Source organism: Esox lucius, chromosome 14 (assembly GCF_011004845.1).
Source record: "Esox lucius isolate fEsoLuc1 chromosome 14, fEsoLuc1.pri, whole genome shotgun sequence".
In the NCBI taxonomy this organism is placed as follows: Eukaryota; Metazoa; Chordata; class Actinopteri; order Esociformes; family Esocidae; genus Esox; species Esox lucius.
The window spans coordinates 23,517,355-23,543,067 of record NC_047582.1 but is presented as its reverse complement, the minus strand read 5'-3'; the positions used below and the strand labels follow the sequence as shown (position 1 = coordinate 23,543,067).

The window sequence follows — 25,713 nt, the reverse complement described above, 5'->3', positions numbered from 1 at the left end:
ACAATAGACAACTTCTGAATAAATTATTTAAGTGAAATAAAAATCTTAGTGTTTGAATTTTTCTCCACCCTCAAATGTATAATTATAATGAAAAATATGAGGACTGCTTTCTTTTCTTACCATTACTTTAACAATATGAAACAATATACAATACAGCCAAGAACAAAAAAAAACAATTAAACCAGATACTGTACAGTACATCTTCCTGCAGCCCTACGACAATACAGGACAGTATTTCCTTTCCTGACATGCCCATATAAGAACACTAACTCGTGACCTACAGTCATCTGATCTGATTGGTTACTGTCTGAGGAGCAAAAATATTCAACTTGGAAACAGAGCGTGCATTTCCTGACTAAAATAATAGGCATCATATTATCTGTTGATTTTTCACTTAAATTTGCAAGCTAGTTCGCTAGATAAGCAACCTAAACCATGCTTCATTCGACTGTCGTGTAGGCGTTGCTGCCACTGCAGATCTGGATATTGCACCACTTCCTTAATTGTTTACCTTTTTACTTTTATTTTGGAGTTAACAGCGCACTATGGCTACAGTAAAATGGACTTGTAATATGATTGCCACGACAATCTTTCTATCATGTCCCCTGGTTTTAGAGTGTAAAAAGCCACCGCACATAGTTTTTATTTTAGCAGACGACTTCGGATGGAACGATGTTGGCTACCACGGTTCAGAGATCAATACACCAAATCTGGACAAACTGTCAGCTAAAGGGGTCCGACTGGAGAATTACTACGTTCAGCCCTTATGTACACCTTCCAGGAACCAACTTATGACCGGTAGATATCAGGTGAGGTGTGCATATGTCAACTCATGCTCTATTTTTCGCTCTTCCTTTTCTCAAAATACAACTATAAAATGAAGAAAGAATGAGTTGAGATATCAATCAAATTTATTAAGCCATTTTTACGTCAGCAATGGTCACGAAGTGCTTTTACGAAACACCATGGAACAAGCAACAACAGTGTTGAAAAACCTTTAACTGCAGCTACTGTATACTATCGTTGTATAGACTAATAGGCTACTGCAGTTTGCTTCACAAGTTGCAGGAAGTGGCTGAAAAAACACGTATAATAGTCTACTTTTCTTGAATAACATCAACAAATGTCTTCCACCTGGCTTTGATTGACAGATCCACACAGGCATGCAGCACCAGATTATCTGGCCATGTCAGCCATACTGTGTTCCTCTGGATGAGAAATTGCTGCCACAGCTGATGAGAGAGGCAGGCTATGCCACCCACATGGTGGGCAAGTGGCACCTGGGCATGTACCGGAAAGACTGCCTGCCAACACGAAGAGGGTTTGACTCTTATTTTGGTAGGTTGTCACCTTACGGAGACACACTCAAACTCTGCATATTACGTCTCTTTGGGTTGCTACTGGCAAACATCCCCTGATCATAAGTGCTTAAAAATTACTCTTAGGTGTTATGGAAGCACCTAACAATATATCAAGATAGAGGACCTAATGAGAAGTCGGGCCCTTTCGCTTCAGAACAGATCCTGTTATTCTTGGAATGTTGTCATACAAGACACAATACTTTTTCCCATTGCTCAGGTCCAGGTTTTTTGCTCCTTACGCACAATTATCTGTCTTTGTGTGTTTGGCCTTTATTTATTTATTTTGAATATCCCCTCTGCTTCTGAACTTCATCCACCACACTGTGACAAGAGTTATTCTGCATTCTAACGTGTCACCTGTGATGTCTTAATCAGGATGTTGCTGAGCCTTGCTACACACGGCTCTGTGGATCAACAGGCACCGCCAGATACACTGCTAATGAGAGGCACCGATGCTAGTTCTGTTTTCTGAGGGTTTTGTCATGTTCCACCCCACCCCCAGGCTATCTGACAGGCAGTGAGGACTACTACACTCACCAGCGCTGCAGCCACGTCCCTCCCCTGAATGTGACCCGCTGCGCCCTGGACCTGAGAGACGGGGAGGAGGTTGCTACCGGATACACAGGCATCTACTCCACTCAGCTGTTCACTGACAGGGTTACCAGCATCATCGCTAAGCACAACCCGGAAAAGGTACACACGCACACACGTATGTTTGCTGCCTTGACATAATGACCTTGCCATGATGTGTAATGACCTTGTCTAAGACCTACACACCTCCAGGACGCGAAGGTGAGCGGCAAAGATTGGGGATGGTCCCTTGCACCCTGGAAATGGACTATTCAGAACACTCCCCTCTGGTAGAAGCCACGAGCGGTTTCTTTCCTACAGCAGTAGGCCTCATGAACATGCCCTGGAGCTAAACTGACTATAGCCTGCTCTCCACATACACCTCAACTTGCACCTTACATATTTTTTACATATTTGTTTTGTAGATTTTTAATAATTTATTAATGCTCAGTCTACTGTTTTTATGCTCAGTCCACCATTCTTGTTTGCGTTTTATTTCTTTTGTACAAAATTCCTGCACCAAAGGACCAGAAACATTTACCTAGTTGGTTGTGAAACTTACTTGGCAATAAAACTCTTTCTGATTCTTGTGGTCCATTGGTGTTCTCTGTCTGGCTTGTCTTGCAGCCTCTTTTCCTCTATGTGGCTCTCCAAGCAGTCCACGAACCTCTCCAGGTTCCAGACCGCTACATCACCCCGTACAGTTTCATAAAGGACAAGAGCCGCAGGCTATACGCTGGCATGGTGTCAGCTATGGATGAGGCGGTGGGAAACATCTCATTTGCACTTGAGGAGACGGGACTCTGGGACAACACTGTACTGTTCTTCTCTACAGGTACTGCACCTCACTACACTATTCCATGCACCTGGTTCAACCATATACAGAGCCCTTTGAAAAATGATTCATACCAGTTCCCTTTCTCCCCCTTTTGTTGTGTTGAGCACTTAATTCATAATTTATTACATAAAAAATATAAATAAATTGTAATTAGGGCTGCAGCTAACATCTATTTTGATAATCGATTAATTTGTTGATTACTACTACAGATAGAAATAATACATACATTCCAGAATAAATGTGTTTTATTTAAAAGAAATTTAAGTTTTCAGTATTTTTCTTAACCTTTTACAATGCCTTAATTAAAACAACTGTGGGCAGTAGTTTAAGTTTTTGCAGAAATAAAAATGTGCAAAAACTAAAGGGTTATATTATAATTTTCAATAATGTTGGAAAAGCATTCCAGGGTAATACATACTGAAGCAGGTTGAGAGACTTCTGTCTGATACAATAAATGTTAATGCAAATTGTAATGCATTTAAATACCTCAACATTTCTATTGTGGAGAAATATAAAACCCACCAAATTTGCCGCTAATAGGTTAATTCATCAGTAACGTTGTGAATGTTTAGCTTGCTGGAGCTGCTCAACTATACACACAATCAATGTGCTCAAGTAGATCACTGGTCTGCTGTTGAAAAACTTCACGTTAACTCAGCCATGCATTCCAGATGGACTATTTCTCAGTATAAATGTAACTTTATGAATACAAACTAAAATTAATGACGAATTTGTATTATATCAACATATCGTGCTGAGCCCTCTTCATCTTCTGTCATCGAGGCTACAATGTGTGTTCTCTTTAAATGCACATGCATTACAGTCATGCTCCGGTGCCATGAGAGTTCTGCTTTGCAAATTCAGTTTAATTCTTTAACATAAAGTGGTCCCAAACTTTTGGTCGTGCGTGACTTCCCTTTGGCGTGTACTCTGCTGCTACCTACTTCTTTCATTCAATTCAATAATTAATGCTGAGATTCAGTTACTATTACTACTACTCAATTAAACATCCCTACCTACCCACCTATGTAGTGCAAATAAAGGATTTGCCGCTATAGTATTGCTCCCTTTATTCACAAAACTGTCTCAAAGACTGTTCTGTCCTTATTGTCTTTACTTTATTATTCATATTGTTTTAAGGGGACTGGAAAATAAGCATTTTCTTGAATATTCTATACCTTGTGTGAACTGTTCATATGATAGATTCAACAACTTGACCAGGAGAGCAGTTAATATGGTTTGGATGATTTGCCTCCTGTTTTATCAATGCATTTTATAGGTCAGCTGACGTCTTCCCTGTCTGCTGTTCTGGTGTTTTCTGTTTCTCTAACACATTAGAACATGTTGTGTTGATGAGGTGTGACTGGTAATTATTTCTCCTGTTGTTTTCCTCAGTGTGTGTACTGTTTATGTTTTAAAGGTTTATATTTTCTTGTGTCTCTGTCTTTCTTTCTCAATGTCTCTCTCCCTCTCTCCATGTCTCTGTTTACATGTGGTTGTGGAACACTGGGTTTTTATGAAGTGACAGATGTGAACAGATCCCAATAGCTTAAGACCAAGTAATCAGTTTTAATGTATCTGGGCAAGACACAGAGTTTTCCATCAGCCCCACAGAGCCAGTTCACATGGATAGAGAAGTGTAGTTGGAAAGTTTGGCTTTGAAATAAAAAAAAGCCTATCCTGTTTCACAGTGAGTTTAACTACATTACTAGTTCTTCTGGGATTTAACAGCATTACTAGTTCTTCTTGGATTTAACAGCATTACTAGTTATTCTTGGATTTAACAGTACATACAGAGCCATTTAAAAGTTTTACTTTTATCCATATTGTACAATTATTGTGAAGAAATCCAAACTATGATAAAACTCATGGAGTCATGTTACATAAAAATAAAAATATATATTGTAGATTCTTCAAAGTAGCCATTTTTTTCCTTAATGACAGTTTGGTGCACTCTGCATTCTCACAACCAGCCTCATGAGGTAGTCACCTGGAATGCATTTCCATTAACTGGTGTGCCATGTTAAAAGTTAATTAGTGGAATTTCTTAATGAGTATACAGAGGGAGACAAGGTGGGGTGGGTATACAGAGGGACACAAGGGTGGGGGGGTATACAGAGGGAGACAAGGTGGGGTGGGTATACAGAGGGACACAAGGTGGGGGGGTATACAGAGGGAGACAAGGTAGGGTGGGTATACAGAGGGAGACAAGGTAGGGTGGGTATACAGAGGGAGACAAGGTGGGGGGGGTATACAGAGGGAGACAAGGTGGGGGGTATACAGAGGGAGACAAGGTAGGGGGGGTATACAGAGGGAGACAAGGTAGGGGGGGTATACAGAGGGAGACAAGGTAGGGGGGGGTATACAGAGGGAGACAAGGTGGGGGGGGTATACAGAGGGAGACAAGGTGGGGGGGGTATACAGAGGGAGACAAGGTAGGGGGGGTATACAGAGGGAGACAAGGTAGGGGGGGTATACAGAGGGAGACAAGGTAGGGGGGGTATACAGAGGGAGACAAGGTAGGGGGGGTATACAGAGGGAGACAAGGTGGGGGGGTATACAGAGGGAGACAAGGTGGGGGGGGTATACAGAGGGAGACAAGGTGGGGGGGGGGGTATACAGAAGGCCATCATCATGTCTGTACAGTAGTGTTCCATATTATGGCGACTTACAATGGGGAGAACAAGTATTTGATACACTGCCGATTTTGCCCAAAAAGTGCTCAGAGTGGTGATTACCTCATGAATCTGGTTGAGAGAATGGAGGGTGCCAAGAGTGTGCAAAGCTCTCATCAAGGCAAAGGGTGGCTACTTAGAAAAATTTAAAATACAAAAGTATGTTGATTTGTTTTACACTTTTTTTGGTTACAACATAGTGTTGATATTTTCACTATTATTCTACAATATGGAAAAAAGCTAAGCTTAATACCATTGAATGAGCAGGTGTGTCTAAACTTTTGACCAATACTGTACATATAACAGTATTCTGTTGTGATTAATATTCATATTGTTCTTGCATTTTGTTTGTTATCATGGTGAATATTATTATAATTTTCCATTGCGTAGACTCACATACTATACTTTGCTACTAAGTTCTGAAAGAGGTGTTGGAGGGCCAGTAACAGACACTCTTCCTTCTACTTCCTTCTAGATCCACGCATGTTACCTAAAGGTAGTCTTGGGGTCTGAGTAATAGATGGGGTTTTAACCCCAATATCCTCGCTACATTTCCAATCTGGTCTTTATCATAGCCACCTAATCATCCTTCGCTTCCAAGTTGCTCAGTTATTCCCTCTTTTTACCGTTACAAAAAATAATATTTTTGAAGCATATAGGTACAAAATGTATGCAATTTATAATGGAAATGAAGTTGACTGACTGGAGATCTGAACATTTTCAGTAACTTCCAGTATTTCCACTAGAGGTCAGCATGTCCTCTGTATCTAACCCTGCTTGCCCTTCTCTCTGTAGGGGATTGTTGTCATTGACTTTTGCTACTGTGTGATTCAACAGAGATACAGGTTTGAGGTATACAGGTTTCCTCTAAGTCTTGACATCTGGGCCTGTTAATGGTTTACATCTGAAGCTTCTAGGTAGAAGCAGCTTTGAGGGTTTGGAGGGATCGTGTTATTTTTAGGAGGAACAGGCTTTTACAGGCTAATTAGAAGCCAGGAACAATGCTATGAGAGTAAAGTGGAGAGGTTTGTGCCTGTGGTTAGCTCAGGTAGGTGGCCTGCTTTACTGGTCTCATTTGAACTCTTATTTAACTTTGCTTGTTCGGCACAGACTGTGATTATGTATTCCTTTACGTACAAAGAATGCAGCTTATGAGTGAGTCAAGGTGATAGAAATAACACACGTTTGCGGCTTTGCTCTCAAATCTAGAATACACACAAGTAACAAAGGAGTCATCACAATTTTGTTCCTTTTCTCTCATTGCAAGTCACAGTCTTACTGCTATTCTTGAGTCACAGTGTGTGAGCTAACTAACTGCCAATGCAGTGGCCCAGCCCAGGCCTGCTCCAACACAACCTTTAGATGACTTGGAGGATGAATCAAACATTCTTTAGCAATACAATGTTTTGCAAGACAACTGGCACACTTGGACCTTACTTACAGAGTGAGTGAGAGAGCGAGGGAGTGAGCTAGAGAGAGAGGACGAGGAGCGAGGATGAAGGGAGTATGGAGAAAGGACAGGAGGAAGCGCGTGAGAGATTGCTTGCACTGTGAAAGACAAGAAGCAGATGAGTTATGGAGCAGGGTAGAGGAGAGGAGCTGGAAGCTGAACAGACCACTTCCTGAACTGGCACTGGGACACTCCTCTCTCCTCCTCTCATCTTTTCCTGGTCTTCCTGTAGGCCAGTGAGAGCCCAATGTGATCAGTCTCATCTGGGCCAGTTTGTGGGAAGGGACCTGTATGTTTGAGAAGCGTGGAGAAATAGAATACACAGGACAGACAGGTTACCTACCTACTTTTTTTGAATTTACTCTATATAAACTAATTGGTCAAATTCTAATTTAAGAGTTTACCAACGCCATATTTTTCATCTGTTGACCTCTTACCCAACTTTACTACACCGGGACTCTTTTTTGACATAATTAACAGAACTACTCACCCCTGAACACCCGACGCTAAGTATCATTAAAATGCCTTATCACTGTAATTGTTGTAGCTACAACACAGAGGAGAATTATCGTCTTCAGGTAAAGATAGCAGAGTTAGAGGCTCGGCTTCTGTCGCAAATGTCAGGCAAGGATTATGCTAGTGTAGAAATAGAAAAAACTGCGTCTGTGCCACCAGGAAGAAACAATAGTCTTGTTAGCCCCCTCTTGGTCACTGGGAAGAAATGTTGTCGACCAGTTAAACCTGAATCGTTGCTAAATCCAACAGACTTTCAACTGGTTTTCCCCACTGGAGTCGTTCAAGCCCCGAGCCGTCTTATGCTAGCCAGCCTGCTAGCATAGTGGAGTCTGTCGATAGCATAGCCAGAGTATTTAGTACAGCTTTACCTATTGCCACTGTGATTCGTTCCAGGCTGAGAAAAGTTAAACAAGGTAGTGCTAACAAAAACAACCTTATTAAGATAAAGCCTTCCTCCACCTCGGTCACAAATAAAAATGACTGTATCACCTCGCATCTCAAAATCCTAAATGTTAGATCCCTTGCTCCAAAGGCAGTTGCAGTAAATTAATTAATCTCTGATCATAAACTAGATGTTATTTGTTTATGTGAAACGTGGCTAAAGCCTGATGAATTCATTGCCTTAAATGAGGCCTCTCCTCCTGGCTATACTATACTAGACCATATCCCGAAAAGGAGTGGGTGTTGCTAATATTTATGACAGTAAATATAAATTTACTCTCAAACACATCACTGATTTTCATTCTTTTGAAGTTTTACTCATGAAAGTTAACCAGGCCGATAAATCGTTTTACATAGCTATATTTATAGGCCCCCCGGGCCATTCACAATGTTCATTAATGAGTTTCCAGTATTATTGTCTAACCTTGTAGTCATGGTAGATAGTATTCAAATTTTTGTCAATTTCAATATTCATATGGAAAAGTCCAATGATCCTCTTCAAAAAGCCTTTGAAGCCATAATTGACTCAATGGGTTTTATCCAACATGTCTCAGGTCCAACACATTGCCAGAATCACACCTTAGATTTAGTCTTGTCACGAGAAATAGATATTGTAGATCTAATAATTTACCCCCAAAATCCTGGATTATCGGATCACTGTCTTATTACATTTACCGTTAAAACAAGAAATCCACTTGCCCCCCAAACAATGTGTTTCAAAAGCCGTACTATAAATTCTCGGACTACAAATAAATTCCTTGATATTCTTACAAGTTCGCTCATTAACGACAGAGTAAATAAATCTGTAAACGATCAAATCGAGGATCTAAACTCAATACTGCGAAATACATTAGACATTAGATAGTTGCACCACTAAAAACTAAAGAAATACGCAACAAGAAACTTGCTCCCTGGTACACAGACAATACTAGAGCACTTAAGCAAGCCTCCAGAAAATTGGAGCGAAAGTGGCGCTCCACCAAGTTGGAAGTATTTAGACTAGCCTGGATAGACAGTACACTACAATACCGAAAATCACTCACGTCTGCTCGATCAGCATATTTCTCCAACCTGATTGAGGCTAACAAAAACAATCCAAAATTTCTCTTAGATACAGTTGCAGAGTTAACAAAAAAGCAAAGCTTAGCAAGTGAAGTGGGTCTTCATTTTAGTTGTTATGAATACATGAAGTCCTTTGATGAAAAGATCGTCACCATTAGAAAACAAATAACTGACTCCTCCTTAAATAGTTATGGTCCTCAAAATCTCAGTTGTCCAAAAAAATTTCCTGAACCTCCACTTGAATTTTTTGATACCGTATCGCTCGACACATTTACAAAATTTGTAATGAGTTCTAAACCCACAAACTCTCAGCTAGACCCAATTCCAACAAAATTACTTAAGGAGCTATTTCCTGTGCTAGGTCAGCCAAAGCTGAACATAATAAATTGCTCCCTTTCCTCCGGATGCGTACCAAACTCACAAAAAATAGCGGAAATTAAGCCTCTTCTAAAAATATCTAATCTGGATCCCGACATATTAAACAATTATAGGCCAATATCGAACCTCCCGTTCCTCTCAAAAATCTTAGAAAAATGTGTTTCCCAACAACTGAATGACAAATAACATTTATGAAATGCTCCATTCCGGTTTCAGACCCCATCATAGTACAGAGACTGCACTCGTGAAGGTAACAAATGACCTTCTAATGGCCTCAGACAAAGGTTCCGCCTCCGTCCTGTTGCTTCTTGATCTTAGTGCTGCTTTTGACACTATTGATCACTGCCTTCTCTTAGAGAGACTGGAAACCCATTCTGGGCTACATGGACATGTTCTAACCTGGTTTAAATCTTATTTATCTGAAATATATCAGTTTGTTAGTGTGGATGGCATATCCTCTGACAAGTCAAAGGTATGCTTTGGTGTTCCTCAAGGCTCGGTTCTGAGCCCATTATTGTTCTCACTAAATAGGCTGTCTCTGGGCAGTGTAATCCGAAATCATAATTTAAATTGTGACTGTTATGCTGATGACACACAGTTATCCCCTCCATGTACTGCCACCTTAACGTGGTGGAGGGGTTTGAGTACCCGAGTGACCCTAGGAGCTATGTTGTCTGGGGCTATATGCCCCTGGTAGGGTCTCCCAAGGCAAACAGGTCCTAGGCGACGGGTCAGACTAAGAGCGGTTCAAAACCCTTTAATGATGATATAAATGTTGAGGTCCGTGATGTCGCCCGGTATGGCGCAGCCGGGGCCCCACCCTGGAGCCAGGCCTGGGGTTGGGGCTCATACGCGAGCGCCTGGTGGCCGGGCCTTTCCCCATGGGGCCCGGCCGGGCTCAGCCCGAAGGAGAGACCATAAGGGGTCGGTGCGGAGAGGATCGGGCGGCAGTCGAAGTCAGGGGCCTAGACAGCCCGATCCCTGGACACGGAAACTAGCTCTAGGGACATGGAACGTCACCTCGCTGGCGGGGAAGGAGCCTGAGATCGTGCGAGAGGTTGAGAGGTTCCGACTAGAGGTAGTTGGGATCACCTCTACGCACGGCTTGGGCTCTGGAACCACACTCCTTGAGAGAGGATGGACTCATCACCACTCTGGAGTTACCCATGGTGAGAGGTGGCGGGCTGGTGTGGGTTTGCTTATAGCTCCCCAGCTCTGCCGCCATGTGTTGGAGTTTACCCCGGTGAACGAGAGGGTCGTTTCCCTGCGCCTACGGGTCGGGGATAGGCCTCTCACTGTTGTTTGTGCCTACGGGCCGAGGGTTCATGTGTTTTGTGGATTTGGAGAAGGCATTCGACTGTGTCCCTCGCGGCATCCTGTGGAGAGTGCTTCGGGAATATGGGGTCCTGGGTCCTTTGCTAAGGGCTGTCAGGTCCCTGTACGACCGAAGCAGGAGCTTGGTCCACATTGCCGGCAGTAAGTCAGATTTGTTCCCAGTGCATGTTGGACTCCGGCAGGGCTGCCCTTTGTCGCCGGTTCTGTTCGTAATTTTTATGGACTCAAGAAAAACAGAAATGCTCATTGGAGCGTTGTTAGCAGATCTCACTGTGAACCTCGCTGGCTGCATGGTCGTATCCCAAAAAACTGTAAGAAACCTCTGCGTTACCCTTGACCCTGACCTCTCCTTTGATGAACATATAAAATGTTTCAAGAGTTGCTTATTTTCATCTTCGAAACATTGCAAAAATCAGAAACTTTCTATCAAAAACTGATGCAGAAATCTAATCCATGCTTTTGTTACTTCTAGACTAGATTACTGCAATGCTCTTCTTTCCGGTTACTCTGACAAATCAATAAATAAACTTCAATTAGTGCTGCACACGGCTGCTAGAATCCTAACTAAAAAAAATTTAACACATTACTCCTGTACTAGCGTCCTTACACTGGCTGTCTGTTAGGGTTAGGGCTGATTTTAAGGTTTTATTGTTAACCTATAAATCAATACAGGGACTTGCTCCTACTTACCTTGCTGAAATGATCCAGCCATACATACCTACACGTAACCTACGATCGCAAGATGCAGGCCTTTTAATTGTACCTAGAATTTCTAAACAAACACCCAGAGGCAGGGCCTTTTCTTATAGAGCTCCACTACTGTGGAATGATCTGCCAATTAAGGTTAGAAATGCAAACTCAGTGCAAACTTTCAAGTGTCTACTAAAAACTCATCTCTACAGCACGGTTTATGATTAGGTGTAGCCTGGCCCGGGGGCATGAAGGTGATCAGAAGGCTTGATACTGTCCAAATTCGGCCTTCTTAGGGAGTTTTTCCTAGACACTGAAATTCAACACTACTGTTGTTTGCTCCTTGGGGTTTAAGGCTGGGTGTTTCTGTAAAAGTACTTTGTGATAACTGCTGTTGTAAAAAGGGCTTTATAAATACATTTGATTGATTGAGGACAGAGCAATGTATACTTTTCAACCTCTCCTCACATGCCACTGTTGTTCCACTGTTCAAAAGACAGTAGCCATGTTTTTTCATCCATTTCAGAGAGTTCTATGAGCTTCCTGCTTTAGAGGTCTGACTACTGTGTTGTTAGTGGGACAAATCCATTTTATATCACTTATAGCTCAGTGTGAGTCCTTTAGACCTTATAGATCCACTCATGGTGGCTAGCAGTGCTTCCTCTCATAGTGGATTACTCTCATGGTGGATTACTCTTATGGTAAATGTGATGTATTATTTTAATTGATTGTAGAGGAGTTGGAATCTTTATTTTGACTCTTCAGTGTCTTGAAAAATCTCTCCCCATCACGTCATCACTGATACAAATTGTTCCCTCCCTGATATGGGATTAATACTAGAATCAAAAAGCATTAGCATTAACACAGTTTACTTCACATTCAAATGATTTCTTTCTTTCCGTTTCTCTAGATAATGGAGGTCAGACTCTAGCTGGTGGTTCTAACTGGCCTTTGAGGGGAAGGAAGTGGTCACTTTGGGAAGGTGGGGTTAGGGGTGTTGGCTTCGTGACCAGCCCACTGCTGAAACAGCCTGGGACCGTCAACCGGCAGCTCATGCACATCTCTGATTGGCTGCCAACTCTGATGGGCTTGGCAGGGGGATCGACCAATGGGACGAAGCCGTTGGATGGGTATAATGTATGGAACTCTATCAGGTAAGGCTGGAATGGTGGGTGGGGGTTTGGGTTTGCACCTTGTCTTCCTTATTGAGTTGTTTATGTGAATCTATTCTATTATTTTCTAGACAGGCCATTCAGGAGTATCTCATGTCTCAGATCAGGGAAATATTTCCTCGTTTGACACCCCCCTTCTTCCTCTCCTCTTTTTTCTCCTCCTTCCTCCCCTCTGAGCAATCTGTTTCTCTTTTGTAGAGAGCCCCTGGTTTTTCAATAAGCTCTTTGTTATTGGGACGATGGGACCTCAAAGAGAAGGAAATTCCATCAGTCATTTTCACACAAATGTGTAGTCCTTCCATCCATCCCTCCTCTCCCACTCCCTGTCTTTCTTTCACTATTTCTCTGTCCCTCTCAAGGCACCTCCCTCTGTGCCTTCCCTTCTGGTACTCCGTCATGTGTCTCTTTCCCAGAGAAGCCTGTAAAGGCCCAGTACTTATCCTGTCAGTTTGGATCACAGTCTTGAAATCAGTGGTTACTTTTCTATTTTTCTCCTTAATTGCTGATTATTTTAGACTGACTCTTGACAGATAAGGTAAAGGCTATTTGAAAGGGTTTATGTTTAGGACAGGAGGCAACATAACAATATTTACATGAGTTAGCCAGGAGCTGTCAAACTTACTAAGGCTATCATTGCATTTATTTTGCCTGAGTGACACATTATAGTAAACTAAAAGCAGACACAATGAAGTGGCTTAAATTGAGGCCTGCAGCAGAAAGCTACAGCACAGGGTTACCCACAAACCACTGCTTTTAGCCCAGCCCTTTCTCCTATTGGCTGTGCCTGGCCACCTGACTTTGGCATTACCTTTGGCTGGTGTATTTTTACAGTGTATGTGTCGCGCTGTGCCCCGGCTCATTCTGGCTACTGGAACACACTCCTGTTGGCGGTGTTTTGGTGCTTTAATTTGTGTGTGTGTGTGTGTTAAGGGGCCTTTAACACACACACACACATTATGAAACATCTATCAACCAACGCCTAAACAAAAGCTAAAACAGTAGCTCTGCAACCTGATTAAGTCCTTATGCATTGTCAGGCGCGGCAGTCAGGGAGTGTTGCTGCTCCCAGTCTGTGGTGCACCGCGGTCCAAGCTGTGACCACTTCAGAACCGCCTTATGAACGTATACGTCTGTTTTAGATTTCCAGATCCTTGTGGTCGTAGCTGAGGGAAGGTGTGCGCCGGTAACGATGATTGTTCCTCTGTCTTCCAGTAAAGGCTCTGCTTCCCCCCGACTGGAGCTGCTTCACAACATAGACCCTCTCTACGACGACATCGCTCCGTGTGAGTGACCCAGCCATCGCCTCCACCTGCCCTGTTAACCGCATACATTCACGTCCATTCACAACACCTTGAAACACTGCTAAAGGCACGGAGCGCTAAATTCCTCTTTCAGCATTAATTCAGCGTCTAGCGCTAGCGATGTAGTCAGTCCTATTGTTTAGCGGTGATTCATAATGACCCAGTGCGTGACCTTACACACACTTCGGCCAGCTGCCGCGTGGTTTCAGTCAGTCTTTCAGGTCTGTTTAGTTCACGGATGGATGATGTCATTCTCCTGTATGGCTGCCTGATTCCTTCACACATAGGCCAAATCCCCCTGTGTATGTACGTGTGTGTGTGTGTGTGTGTATACGTGTGTGTGCGGTACTACACATTCCCCAGGACAGATTTGAAAGTCTTGGCGTGGGATATCTGGAAAATGTGATTTATACAATGATGTAAAGGAAACAACACACAAGTGACACAGACGTTCTGGACAGCGATCCGTGTGTGTGTGTGACCGTAGTTGTATATTCATATACGTTCCACTGTGTGCGTGAATCGGTCCAATTGGTCTCGGTTTCCAGTGTGCTTTCACCTTGATAACACATGAAACACCCATCCTTGTCGTTAGTGACGCCCATGTTCCTACACAGTAATCAGATTTCTTCTCATGTTCGTCACTACAACCACATCATACTAAATGTGCTGCTGGGGCCTGGAGAGGCTGTGGGAGAGGCTGTGGGAGAGGCTGTGGGAGAGGCTGTGGGAGAGGCTGTGGGAGAGGCTGTGGGGGAGGCTGTGGGGGAGGCTGTGGGGGAGGCTGTGGGAGAGGCTGTTGATGCACAGTGAGGGATGAACTGGCTGACTGGTTGGCATGTTTCTAACGTGACGAAGGGCTTGGAGACCCAGTTCTACAGTTGCACATGTTTGCAGGATCAGTGTAGCACATCTAGATACAGAGTTTAGACTGCACTACATTACAGCTGTTTGTTCAGTTCTGTGGTGTCTTGATGTGGTGAGTCATGTATACACTCACCTAAAGGATTATTAGGAACACCATACTAATACTGTGTTTGACCCCCTTTTGCCTTCAGAACTGCCTTAATTCTACGTGGCATTGATTCAACAAGGTGCTGAAAGCATTCTTTAAAAATGTTGGCCCATATTGATAGGATAGCATCTTGCAGTTGATGGAGATTTGTGGGATGCACATCCAGGGCACGAAGCTCCCGTTCCACCACATCCCAAAGATGCTCTATTGGGTTGAGATCTGGTGACTGTGGGGGCCATTTCAGTACAGTGAACTCATTGTCATGTTCAAGAAACCAATTTGAAATGATTTGAGCTTTGTGACGTGGTGCATTATCCTGCTGGAAGTAGCCATCAGTGAATGGGTAAATGGTGGTCATATAGGGATGGATATGGTCAGAAACAATTCTCAGGTAGGCCGTGGCATTTAAACAATGCCCAATTGGCACTAAGGGTCCTAAAGTATGCCAAGAAAACATCCCCCACACCATTACACCACCACCAGCAGCCTGCACAGTGGTAACAAGGCATGATGGATCCATGTTCTCATTCTGTTTACGCCAAATTCTGACTCTACCATCTGAATGTCTCAACAGAAATCGAGACTCATCAGACCAGGCAACATTCTTCCAGTCTTCAACTGTCCAATTTTAGTGAGCTCATGCAAATTGTAGCCTCTTTTTCCTATTTGTAGTGGAGATGAGTGGTACCCGGTGGGGTCTTCTGCTGTTGTAGCCCATCCGCCTCAAGGTTGTGCGTGTTGTGGCTTCACAAATGCTTTGCTGCATACCTAGGTTGTAACGAGTGGTTATTTCAGTCAAAGTTGCTCTTCTATCAGCTTTAATCAGTCGGCCCATTCTCCTCTGACCTCTAGCATCAACAAGGCATTTTCGCCCACAGGACTGCCGCATACTGGATGTTTTTCCCTTTTCACACCATTCTTTGTAAACCCTAGAAATGGTTGTGCGTGAAAATCCCAGTAACTGAGCAGATTGTGAAATACTCAGACCAGCCCGTCTGGCACCAACAACCATGCCATGCTCAAAATTGCTTAAATCACCTTTCTTTCCCATTCTGACATTCAGTTTGGAGTTCAGGAGATTGTCTTGACCAGGACCACACCCCTAAATGCATTGAAGCAACTGCCATGTGATTGGTTGATTAGATAATTGCATAACGAGAAATTGAACAGGTGTTCCTAATAATCCTTTAGGTGAGTGTATGAGTCATGTATATTAATGTATATGAGTAAGGTCATAGTAGTCTCTATAGGAAAGGTGGCCGGTTGCTGAGGGCCACAGTACAGGGAAAGACATTTTATTTTTACATTTTTAACGCCTGCTTGAGGAACTATTTGGGACCTGTAAGTGACCGTCTGGTGAGGGGTCAGCTATGATATTGTAGGGGGTCATTTAGGAGCTTTGGCAGCTGAACCTTTTCAGCGGACTGTACAATGCGTTGCAGTCGTCCCCTGCAGAGGGAACACACAGACACAAACCTGATTTTGTCCTCCCACCTGAGATAGTGGGAGATGATGAGCCCTAGCAATTTGAATGATTCAGTTAAACAGCGGAGGTCTTTAATCCCAACTTCTCCATTTTGGGGATGTTTCCTGAAGTCAACCACCATCTCTATGGTTTTGTCTGGGGGGAGTGTGTGGGGTTCCTGGGATGGGAGGGGTAGAGGACTGGGCCTGTATGAGTCAAATCTGCTGTAGTTTTGGTTTAGCTTATTCAGCTGTGTGTTGTCCACTGCAGTTGTAGTTCATCTGATGCCTTTCCAGACAGACCAGCAGTCATTGCTGAAAAACTGCTTTTCTAGCTTGACCTTTTTTTGGCTTCCACATAGAGGCATCCATATCTGCTCTAGGGCTCCTTTTACTTGGCCACAATGGAAAGTCCTGGGGGCAGGAATTTATGGTACCTTCTTTCTGATTGGGTTCGATTAGCCAGTAGTATTTACGCCGTGGACTTAATGTTGTGTGCAATGTAAATGACAGAATTTGCATGGGGTGAATATTCCAGTGTCATCTGTGATATGTATATAACAAAGACACACAAAAACACATACAAATCCGTAAAACAATATAGAAACTAGTTGATGTTTGACAACGTTTGTGTTTCGATTGTGTGTGCATGTAGGCGAGATTCCAGGAAATTGGTCTTATGACCGCCGGACCCCCCAACACACACCCGCCACCCCCCCTGCCGTGACACCCAGTGAAGCGCTCTCATTCTCGTCTAAACCACTTAATATTAGTTGGAGCGAACCACTTCCCTCTCAGAGGGGTGTGAGGGCTCTGCTCGGAGGTCAGGGTGTCTGACTGTGTGTTGAACAAAGGGCTGTGCAATGGAGGAGACATCATATTATTTTTCTTCTCTACCAAGTTACACAACAGGGGGAGTGGAGTGGGGGGCTGTTTTGGCTTAACGCCACGGAATACCCCAGACTGTTTTTCATCAGTCTCAGCATGTGCGTTACAGTCACCACACTGTCAGGATACACAACAGTCTGCCAGGTGCTCATCATCTCTTTGATCTGTTTGGGCAGTGCTATCAATTGGTCAACTTCCTCAATTGAGAACCTTTGTCTTTGCAATAGAGTGTGACAGAAACATCATAATGTCTATATTTTAGGTATTTGTAAGACATTGTTGCAGTCGACCCCATTTCTTGGTGTTTCTCTTGATTAGTCATTGATTCTTGGAGGTTCTACAGGAAACCAGCCTGCTTTCAAACCCCTGATTGTTATTAAGGGGCTTTTAATGTTTTGAGAACAGAGATCCGTTGAAAGGAGGAGGGTTCAAAGCCAGCACTGCTTTCCTTGGCTGAAGGTATGCCAGCCAGCCAGACAAGCTCTCATGTAATTAGCGCATGATTGGTTTATACCAACCTTGAGTCTAGAAATTACAGCATTAAGGTGACTAGGGGTGAACAGCCATAGTGACGTACGTACAGCCTTAATAACATATGAGTAACTGTACTGCCCCAATAACAGACATACGGAAACAAGAACGGCCTCACTGACACTAAAACAGTCAGACTGACGTAAGAATGGCTATAGTGTGCTGACAGTTTACTTTGTCTTCCTCACTGATTCACCTTTAAGGAAATTATGTTGAGAACACATAGAGGAAAGCATTTTCAACACAACCCTTCAGACGGTAAAATAGAGAAGTCCTGTCAATAAGGTAGCAACTAGCTAGCGAAACCTAGTATCATCCTAGTATTCTTATCTTTTTTTACAGTATGGAACCTTTCTTTCCAATTCCCTTTAGAAGTTTAGAGTGAGACCTCTGAAAAATGTCTTAAAGGAGTTAGCGTCACGTAGCATAGTCTCCCGTGTCCCATACCTCTTAATGTATTCATGAATGCATTCACTAGTTAGTTGGAACCCTTGTTAACTGTAACCACAGTGACCAGCACCTTTCATCCTGAGTTGTCTATGGCAGGGGACTCCGTCTGTCTCCTTCATCACATGCATTTTTTTCTCGTCTTTCATTCCGCTGCTCTTTCAATCCCTCTCTGCCCTTCTTTTACTCTGAATAGGGATTCATTCTCCCCTTTTCACTCTCATCGGTCCCAGCCGACCACCTACTCTTCCTCTCTCCATCAGCTACTAGTATCCATGTTTTCCCTCTCTTTCTGTATTTGTCCAGATAGATTGCATTTTCCTTTTTCTCACAATCAAATCCCCCTTCCACTGTCTTTCTTTAATCCATTACCTTTCTTCCTTCATCTTTATTTCCAGCCTTATTTCCCCCCCGTCTCTAACTGACGGAGGGATTCCGTCTTTAAGTGGGGCAGAGAGAGCGACGGGGTTCTCTAAGCAGAGAAAGATTCTGGATGCTTCCCAAACCCCAAGTCTCAGACTTCCCCTCTCCCCACGTCCTACACCTTTCTTACGCCCTAACACTTTCCCTGCTCTCCTTCCCTGTCTCCCTCCTTTGTTCTCATTCTTTTCCCTTTTTATGCCCCCTCCCTCCCTCCTCCTTTTTTCTCTCCCTCTCATGCCCTTCCCTTTCTGTACCTTACCCTCTCCCATTCCCTTCTTTCTCTTACCGCTCCTTTCTCCCAGCTCTCCTCTTTTTCTCTGTCTTCCCCTTTCTGGTTTCTTTCTTGCTCGACTCCCCCTTCCCTTCCCTCCTGTGTCCCAGTTGGGATTGGTCCCGCTGTGCAGTTAGATCCAGATGTGGTTGGCCTGGTTGTCAGCTGCACTTGTCATCGGCCGTTTCTGTGGGGAGAGAAAAATAAAACGAAAGAGTGTGAAGGCAGAACAGAAGAGTGTGGGGAATAACTATGTGGGGGCATAGAAGAGTGTGGGGAATAACTATGTGGGGGCATAGAAGAGTGTGGGGAATAACTATGTGGGGGCATAGAAGAGTGTGCGGGGGGGAGAACAGAAGTGTGTGCGGGGGGGGAGAACAGAAGTGTGTGCAGGGGGGGAGAACAGAAGAATGTGCAGGGGGGGACAGAAGAGTGTGCGGGGGGGGAGGAACAGAAGTGTGTGCGGGGGGGGGACAGAAGAGTGTGCGGGGGGGGCGAGAACAGAAGAGTGTGCAGGGGGGGACAGAAGAGTGTGCGGGGGGGGAGAACAGAAGTGTGTGCAGGGGGGGAGAACAGAAGAATGTGCAGGGGGGGACAGAAGAGTGTGCGGGGGGGGAGGAACAGAAGTGTGTGCGGGGGGGGGGACAGAAGAGTGTGCGGGGGGGGCGAGAACAGAAGAGTGTGCAGGGGGGGACAGAAGAGTGTGCGGGGGGGGAGAACAGAAGTGTGTGCGGGGGGGGGGACAGAAGAGTGTGCGGGGGGGGGAGAACAGAAGAGTGTGCAGGGGGGAGAAGATTATTGGACAAAAAGATGTAACCAATACTGTACCACACAGAGGGGGGAAAAGAAGCAGTACAGACACATTTTAACGCGAGAACAAGCAAAAATTTAAGTAGGAAGACTGACAAAGAAAATGTTTATATGATGCTATGAATCTAAATAGGGGGAGTCTTTGTGTACTGGCCCGACGTCAGGTCTTTTCTGGCCCCGGGCCAGCGGGCCATCGTTAATGTTGAACCATGGAGGCTGATGTAAGAGATACTATAAAACGAGTGACTGCTCACAAAGCCGTTGGTCCAGATGGCATCCTCGGTCACTTCTTTAGAGTGTGCGACAGTCAGCTGGAGGGCATTTTCCCAGACATCTTTAACAGGTCACATGCTTAAGTTCTAACTTGGTTCAGGGAGACCACCATCATTCCTGTGCCCAAGAACATCAAGGTAACATTCCCTAATGACTACCGCCATTTCACGCTTGTCACCAAGAAGCACTTTGAGAGGCTTGTTACAAAATAGAAGGCATATTGTCAGGATCACTGGACCCACTCCAATTGCCTTCCACAGCGGATGCCATTTCCAACAATAATCACAGAGCAGCATCACACCTACAGGAGAAGAACACCTATGTCAGAATGATGCTCATTGTTTGAAGTTCAGTAGTCAACACTGTTGTTCACTCCAAAGTCCTCACCATGCTCAGAGCACTTGGTCTGGATACCACCCTTTGCAACTGGATACTGGACTTTCTGATGACTTTAGCAGACTTTAGCCATATCACCACCTAATCCCTGACACTTAACATGTGTCCTCCGCTCTCCTCTACTCCCTGTTCCCCTACAACTGCGTGGCACCGCACAACACTCCATTATCAGGTTTGCAGACTATTCTGCTGTTGGAGGCCCAATAACCTAAGACTATGAGTCAGCTTACAGGGCGAAGGTAAGCAAACTAGTGTCTGGGCATTGCCAGGGCAATGGCCTCGCCCAAAACTCTAAAACAAAGGCGAGGATTGTTTACTTTAGGTAGCAGATGAGGTGAACACGCCCCAATACACATCAAAATGGGGGCAGCAGTTTTAAGTTCCTCTGTGTTCACTTAACCAAGGACCTGTCATGCACTATCAACGCCACCAATGTTGTCAAGACGCCACAACTGACTCTAGTCCTAAAGGCGACTAAAGGAGTCTAGCATGTCTCAATCCTCTACTGATACTACCTCTGCACCAGGCAGAAAACCCTGATGACTGCATGACCGTCTGGTTTATGGAACCAGGCTACGCACATGACCGCAAGGACCTACAGCTGACAGTGAAGACAGCCCAGGGCATTACTGGAACGCATCACTGGAACTGTGCTCCCAGCCTTCCAGGACATCTACCTGAAACAATGCTGGACAAAAGAAAGAAGCATTGCAATGTTTATACCATTGATCAGACAGAACATTTTAAAGCATAGGATCCCTATAGGGTCCCATTCTAAGAGGCTAAGAGACCGTTTCTAACTGTAAGCCTTCAGACTGTTGAACACCTATTGTAGTCTCCACACCTAGAATGACTCTACTAAACTGGGCACACATGCACTCACAGACATACTCCCAATCAAACATGCACACAGAGAAACGCTATGTTGAGCTACAGTGATATACGTTTGCGGAATAACAAAAATCAAAAAGTATTTTTCTGTTTCGCAAGAAAACTAAATATGTATGGAAGATACGCATTTCAAGCTTTCGCAATTGTACCTTTTCTTTCTCCTAATCTCTGCCAAGACATAAGGAAATTACAGCCCTGGGGGTTTACGGGGCAGAAGTACTACACAGGGAACTCCTTGTGCGTCATTCAAAACAGACAGACACACAGATGGAGACGGCACAACAGTATATTTTGTGATTGGTAGTGTATTTTGACCGCTCACAAGGATCACGGTGGAACACAGGGAAAATGCTATTTCCTCATGTCTTGGCAGTGAAGTCAGAAAATATTAAATTGCGAACTTGAGCTGTTTGGCCCTGTGACGTGAGCTTTGTTGTAGCTGTACTTCGTCCTCGAGGTATGCACGATATGACGGAATTTCCAAAAGGGATTTCGAGAGATTTCTTAATATGGACAATTCATATATTTGCCTGAATTCCCTATGAACCCATTCTATGCACTGGTGTATTGTATAGAAGTTGATTCTGGCTTTTTGTCTGCCTGTGAAGCACTGGCAGTCTGGGAAAAAAGCATTCAACAACCTTCACATCACACCAAACCAGTGTTCATTTTGGCACCCTTTTTTTAAAATTGTCTAGTTTTAGTCAATTTGATTAAAATATCTGAAAAAACATTGTCACATTTTTATCATTTTAATGATTTTAGTCTATAGTCAAAATGACAAGAACAGTGAGCCATTTTAGTCAACAAAATGCCCTTCTGTTTTAGTCACATTTTAGTCAAATCAAAAGTATGTATCATTAACCTAAAGGCCTAGTAACGTCACTGAATTCCAAATACACAAAGATAGTATTGTCTTTGTGTATTTAAGAGTACACATTTTTCTGCGTTAACATTATTCAACACGTAACACATTCATCGGCAGCAGATAAAGGGCATGAATTTATTCAAAAACATTCACTAACTGTGTGAGATTATATTGGTTTAACAACTCATGCTATGTATTTGTCCAGTTAAATCAGTTACGGCAGCATGGACTGATTATCAGAAGGAAAACAAATGTGTGAATATAACAACATATTGTAGCTAACTAGCAACATTGTGAATCTTTTAGTAAATCCATATAAAATAAGGCTGATGAAACATATCAGAATATTTTGTTAAGTGTTTATATAGCCTACTAGTTATTTATGACTTTTTTTGGAACAGCGTCGTACACAGTATGGATGTCCAAAACCTAATTAGCAAGTACGAAATGCGCATTGTACATGCCTTATCGTTCAAGCAGTTTAATTGACATTGATGGAAATGTCAGTTTGAAATATAAGATATTAGGAGTGTACAAAAGATTTAAAAAGTTTAGATAGTTTACAAATTAGTAGGCTATAACCACCTCCGGCACCACACAATGGTCTTTACTTGGTTACGTGGTTGGTATATATTGGGATGATTCGCTTTCGATGTTCGCTGTATTTTTTCATAGTGAACCCTGTCAATCCTTCGCTGCCAGATTAGAGAACACTCAGAGAGGTACTTTGGAATGACCTGGACATGACATTTGTTTTCCACCAATAATAGCATCGCAACATTGGGATAAGAAAGAAAAAAATAATCCATTCTGCTAATACCCATTCATGCTTTTGATAGAAAAACACTGAGAAGCTCTTTTTTCAAAATCCTCCAATCAACGTATGGTAGTTTTACAAGACTTCCTCACGAAGTTAATTTATTGTCCTTTCTTTTTTGTCAACCAAAATGATAAACAGTTTTCGTTTAGTTATTGTATTTTCTGGGCCTATATTTAGTCGGTTTTCGTCTCGTCGACAGCCACTGAAAAACAGGTATTTAACGAATATTTTCGGCACTTTATTTATTTACTTATTTAACACTTCACCAAACCCCATCCCTTTCACTCGACCTCTGCTTTGCTGGATCCAATCAAATCTGCAGTCCAACACATTTAAGGAATTTCGGTGGGAGATTCAGCAACCAATTGCATGTGATAACAATTTGCTCATGAGGATAACCCAACTACCATTCATAAGCAGATCAATAGATTTAAATGTCGCAACTTTAGTCATGTGGTCTGGGATAGGAAGTGGTTTAGTGTCTCTGTCATGCTACAGCAGAGCCATTAAACAAGAAATGGGACTGCTGGTTGCATCTCAGTGAAAGAAGATCAAGGACCTGCAGAGTTCCACACACATAGAGAATGTAGTTAGGGTTGTTTCTGACAACTTAAAACCCACAATAATTATTACTTTCAATCTAAGTCTAATTAAAAGTGCATTGCTGGGGAGAAACCACATCCTGAATCCTGGGATGCCTTCAGTGCTACTTCACTCTCCCTAAAACAGCTAGAGATCCCACGACCAGCCTGATGTGTATCTCCCCTCAGGCAGAGAGGAACACACTGGAGAGCAACGAACTCTGGGCTACTTGGACACTATAGAGCAGTGGTTCCCAACCAGGGGTACTAGGACCCCTGGGGGTACTTGGCCTCTCCACAGGGGGTACTTGAAAACACTCATGACACCATAGACTTACTAGTGAAATTAACATGAGGGGGTACTTCAGGGGTACTGAAAGCAGTGCAAAAACATTTTGGGGGTACAGTAACTGAAAAAGGTTGGGAGACACTGCTATAGAGTAATGTCGACTGGCTAAGGTAGCAAGGAAAGGCTAACACCGGGCTAATATGGCAGCGGGTCTATCGCTCCACTCTGCTCTACCCAGTAGCTGACCTTGGCATACAAAGGAAGGGTGAATATTCTTTTGAGACGGACCTCATAAATTGTGCAAGTCCAGAGAAATCTCACACCTTAAATTTCCCATTTTAACCAACATTTGAAAACCCTTGTCCATTCCTGCTGCTTCGTGGTTCGGCCTGCAGGGAAGAATGAGCCCTTTCTCATTGCTCTGTTTATTTTCACACCTCACTCTGTTCTGGCTGCCTTGTCCTGGCCTGTGATTCTCAGGTATGCAGCTCTGTGTCTGGCCCTCTCTACCTAACCTCCCTTTATTCTTTACAGAGAATGTTTTGTGTCCAGCGGTAGACCAGTTGTCCATTTCTCAGCGATTTCCACTTGCGCTCGTGTATTTTCATCCGCGAGTTGGGATTAGGGAATTTAGATTGGCATCCATTATCGTCTGTCCCCTAGTTTCACTTAATGTTGATCCTCTCCCTGTTCTCCCTGTTCTCCCACACCTCTCCTCCCATCCCACCTCCCTCCTCCTCTTGCTTCTTGTCCTTCGCCCCCAGGTCCTGGCATGGGTTCCCAAGGATCTGTTTCTACTGCTTCAGTGAGTGGTATAGGCTTCCGCTCCTGGTCTAATTCGGGCTTCAATGTGTCCGTCCACGCAGCCATCCGCAACATGCAGTGGAAGCTGCTGACAGGCTACCCAGGTAACTAACCTTCCTCTGTCACCAGTTGAGATGTATCCGTGAAGGGTGACCCTGGATTGGCTTGCTATTACTTTGGATCCATAGTATGAAGGTAGTATATTTACAGATTCTGTGCGCACACTTGCCCCAACAAACACACACACTGTGTTTCATATTTTCTCCCCCATTCCCCCTTCAGGCTGTGACCGCTGGTTCCCCCATCCAGGCTTGTTGAATAGTTCTGGAGCCAGGAGTTTTGAGTCTAGTTCTGATAACCCTTTAAAGCCTGTGATGTTGTTTGACGTGGAGGCTGACCCAGAGGAGCGGAACGAGGTGTCTGATCAGTACCCGGATGTAGTGGACAACCTCCTCAGAAGGCTGGACAGTTACCTGAAGAATTCTAAGCCAATCATCTTCCCTGATGATGACCCCAGGTGTGACCCTGCCACCACTGGAGCATGGGGGCCCTGGGAATAGAGATGATGAAGATGATGATGATGAGGACGAAGGAGATTTTCAGCTTTTGAGGGAGAAAAAAAATATTTCTCAGGAGTGTGTGTGTGTGTGTGTGAGTGTGTGTGTGCGTGCTAGTGTGTGTGCGTGTGCGTGCGCGCACGTGTACGTGTGATTAAGTGTTTGTGTGATGTGCAGTGCTGAGTTTAATGTTTTATAATGCAGGCAAACCCATGTCAGATGATGATTTCACTGGAATATAACTCTGTCCGTCCAAGTTAAAGCCTCTTGTCTTTGATCTTTCTATATGATATTATTATTCGCATTTGAAACAACCTTTTTAGTATTCCATTTTGTGCAATTAAAGAAAGAGACATTGCTACATTGCATCCTCTGCTACCTAATATGTCAGTGCCATCAGAGCTGTTTGTAAACAGGGCTGAATCCTTCTGCTGCTTAAGGTATTTACATGTCATTATTCTACATTCAGAAGACCCAGTTGAGTTTCTCTGAGTGTGTGTTAAACAGGCACGTCAACAGTAGGAGACCATAGGCTACTTCAGGCCTGTGTCTGGATGACAGGATTATGGTATCAGCAACAGCTGGGTTGTGGGTTT

General features: G+C 43.7%; 1 protein-coding gene across 1 annotated transcript; it reads left to right on the top strand.

Moving 5' to 3' along the window:
* Positions 1-323: 323 nt before the first annotated feature.
* arsb (arylsulfatase B) lies at positions 324-25,478 on the top strand. The gene is made up of 8 exons (XM_010878108.4): positions 324-809; positions 1,152-1,338; positions 1,864-2,054; positions 2,559-2,766; positions 12,227-12,470; positions 13,701-13,771; positions 24,521-24,664; positions 24,843-25,478. The coding sequence occupies exons 1-8, from the start codon at positions 546-548 to the stop codon at positions 25,118-25,120; spliced, it is 1,587 nt and encodes a 528-aa protein (XP_010876410.2). The 5' UTR covers positions 324-545; the 3' UTR covers positions 25,121-25,478.
* Positions 25,479-25,713: the final 235 nt, after the last annotated feature.